The sequence below is a fragment of the Etheostoma cragini genome, chromosome 14 (genome assembly GCF_013103735.1).
Source record: "Etheostoma cragini isolate CJK2018 chromosome 14, CSU_Ecrag_1.0, whole genome shotgun sequence".
Classification (NCBI taxonomy): Eukaryota; Metazoa; Chordata; class Actinopteri; order Perciformes; family Percidae; genus Etheostoma; species Etheostoma cragini.
The window spans coordinates 23,157,757-23,160,239 of NC_048420.1; the positions used below are offsets into that span (position 1 = coordinate 23,157,757).

At 44.3% G+C, this 2,483-nt stretch overlaps 1 protein-coding gene across 1 annotated transcript in view; it reads right to left on the reverse strand.

The window, feature by feature from the left end:
- Nucleotides 1–2,483, reverse strand: part of LOC117957200 (protein MTSS 1-like) — a 51,826-nt gene that overhangs the window by 17,995 nt on the left and 31,348 nt on the right. Inside the window, exon 3 of the mRNA XM_034892797.1 lies at nucleotides 1,053–1,288. Coding sequence (XP_034748688.1) covers nucleotides 1,053–1,288 — 236 coding nt within the window. The remainder of the gene's footprint in view (nucleotides 1–1,052; nucleotides 1,289–2,483) is intronic.

A 2,483-nucleotide genomic window follows, 5' to 3' on the forward strand; every position in this document is an offset into this window, starting at 1 on the left:
AGAGGAAAGAGAGGAAGAGGAGGACATGTGGAGAGAGGGAAGAGAGGAAGAGGAGGACGTGTGGAGAGAGGGAAGAGAGGAAGAGGAGGATGTGTGGAGAGAGGGAAGAGAGGAGCGAAAGAGAGAAATAAGTGTCAGTGGTGCAATGCAGTGCTCACTACCCCACCCCAGACACACACACACACACACAGACACACACACACACACACACACACACACACACTTATATACTATACCTATGAGGACCCATGTTTTATCTCTGTAAGGACCTTTCATTGACGTAATGCACTCTGTGGCTGAGTATACATGTATTAATATAATATATTAATAGAATAAGACGTACTGGCAGATAGAGCAAAGATTAGTGGATTAATCAAACAATTTGTCTATTAATTAATTATTATTATTATTAATTATTAATCTATTAATCGGTTTGATCCTTTTTCAAATGAAAAAATAAGTAAAATTTCTCTGATTCCAGCTTGTTGTTTAACACTTTGTTGTTGTTGTTGTTGTTGTTGTTGGCGTTTACAAAGGTATTTGTCATCAAGGTTGGCAGGGAAGCTGTTTCCCGTTGCTAGGTCGGGACAGCTGTTATCTCTGCACGGGAGAGCCCGACCGATAAAGGATTTAAGGTCGACACCAACACAAATATTTGTTTATTTAAAAATCCGATATTCCGATATATCGGCCGTATCCGATATATCGGCTGTATTTAAAAAAAACGTGTTTCAAAACATGAACCGATTTCCCTAACATTAGTTGTGTAGTTATTTATGAGTTCTCACTAAAATAATATAATTATTTGTTTAATTGTCAGAACATCAAAAGAAATGAAAGTTCTGATAAATAAAATGTATGGAAAAAAAAAATTTAAATTCATTTATTTTACTTAAAGTCCTTTGAATAAAAACACAATAACAAAAGAAATCTGTGTTGCCAATAGTGACGTTGTAGAGCGTCCTCTGGTGGACAGACTATGCAACGCCATCACTAACAGGGACGTTGTAGAGCGTCCTCTGGTGGACAGACTATGCAACGCCATCACTAACAGGGACGTTGTAGAGCGTCTCTTTGAAACTGGGTTATCGGAGGTCTTCACATGTTTGCTAACACACGCGTTAGCATGACGTGAGTGTGGTGGCTGACACCCTGAGCTCTGGTGAACTTCCCCCCAGAAGGGAGTGTTCTGTCGGGGAGAGTGAGGACGACCATCTGGCCCCTCCGGCTGCCCGTGGAGCTTCTGCTGCACCGACTCTCTGCTCTCAAACTGGCTCGCCTCCACCCGCTTGAGTGTCGTTAAGCAAGACACACACACTCAGAAGTCCCTGTCAGCTACCGGGCTGTTGTTCTGGAGACGACCTCCGACCCTTGCTTCTTTATGTCCTCAGAAAGTTTTCTTAGTCACTTAATCACTCACGGAGCCCGGGTCTGGCCGTGGTTTCTTGCTAAAAGGAGTTTTTCCTCGCCAATGTTGCACTAATTGCTCACTCTTGGGGGGACACTGTGGGACAAATAAAGGTTTTTCTTATCTTAAATTAAGCTAAATAAAACAGCAAGTGTCCCCTTTAATAGTAGGACATGGTTCCCCTTTGGATAAAGGCTCCGCCAAAATGTGATGTAATGTCAAAGTGGCTTTCAGCCCCAAATAGCTCCGGATGCGGCACCATCGGCGTGTGTGAATACTTATCTGATGAGCAGCTGGCTCCCTGCACGGCTTCCTCGGCCACAGTGCATGAATGTGTGTGTGTGTGTGTGTGTGTGTGTGAAAGCGGTGAAAAGTAACTGAAGTGTGTGAAGTGGTTTCAGTTGACGACGCCGAAAAGCGTGCTGTATGAATGCGGTCCATTGACTGTATTTTGTGTCTAATCCCGCTGATTAGGGATCATTTGAACTGACAAGGAGCTGCCAGTGAGTAGGAGACACATTGGACCTTTTAGCCTTGACGTTAATGTGATTCTGGAGGAAGTTTAATCTATCTTAATCTCCAGATCGAGTTGACCCCGGGGCTTATTCTCAAATAGAGGGTGTGTTTAACTGGCAGTGCAGTCACATAATGAAATGCATCTCTACCTAGGCTTCATCTGGAGGGTTTTCTGGTTGTTCATTTGCTTTTTCACCCCAGTGAGAGACTTTGCTTTTTGGGGTTTCAGAGGGAAGGATGCAAACTAAAAGGGAGCTTTTGTCGTGGAATTTTCCACCATTTCAGTTTTTTTTTAATCCGACTCCTCAGAGAGCTTCCGGTAACCTGCAGCCATGTTTTGACAAATGGGACTGACAGATTGTCCCCCTTCTGTTTCCAGGAGGGACCAGGGACATCGGTTCAGCCCTCACCAGGATGTGCATGAGGCACCGCAGCATCGAGGCCAAACTCCGCCAGTTCTCCATGTGAGTAAATCTGTGTGGAGATCTGTGTGTGTGTGTGTGTGTGTGTGTGTGTGTGTGTGTGTGTGTGTGTGTGTGTGTGTGTGTGTGTGTGTGTG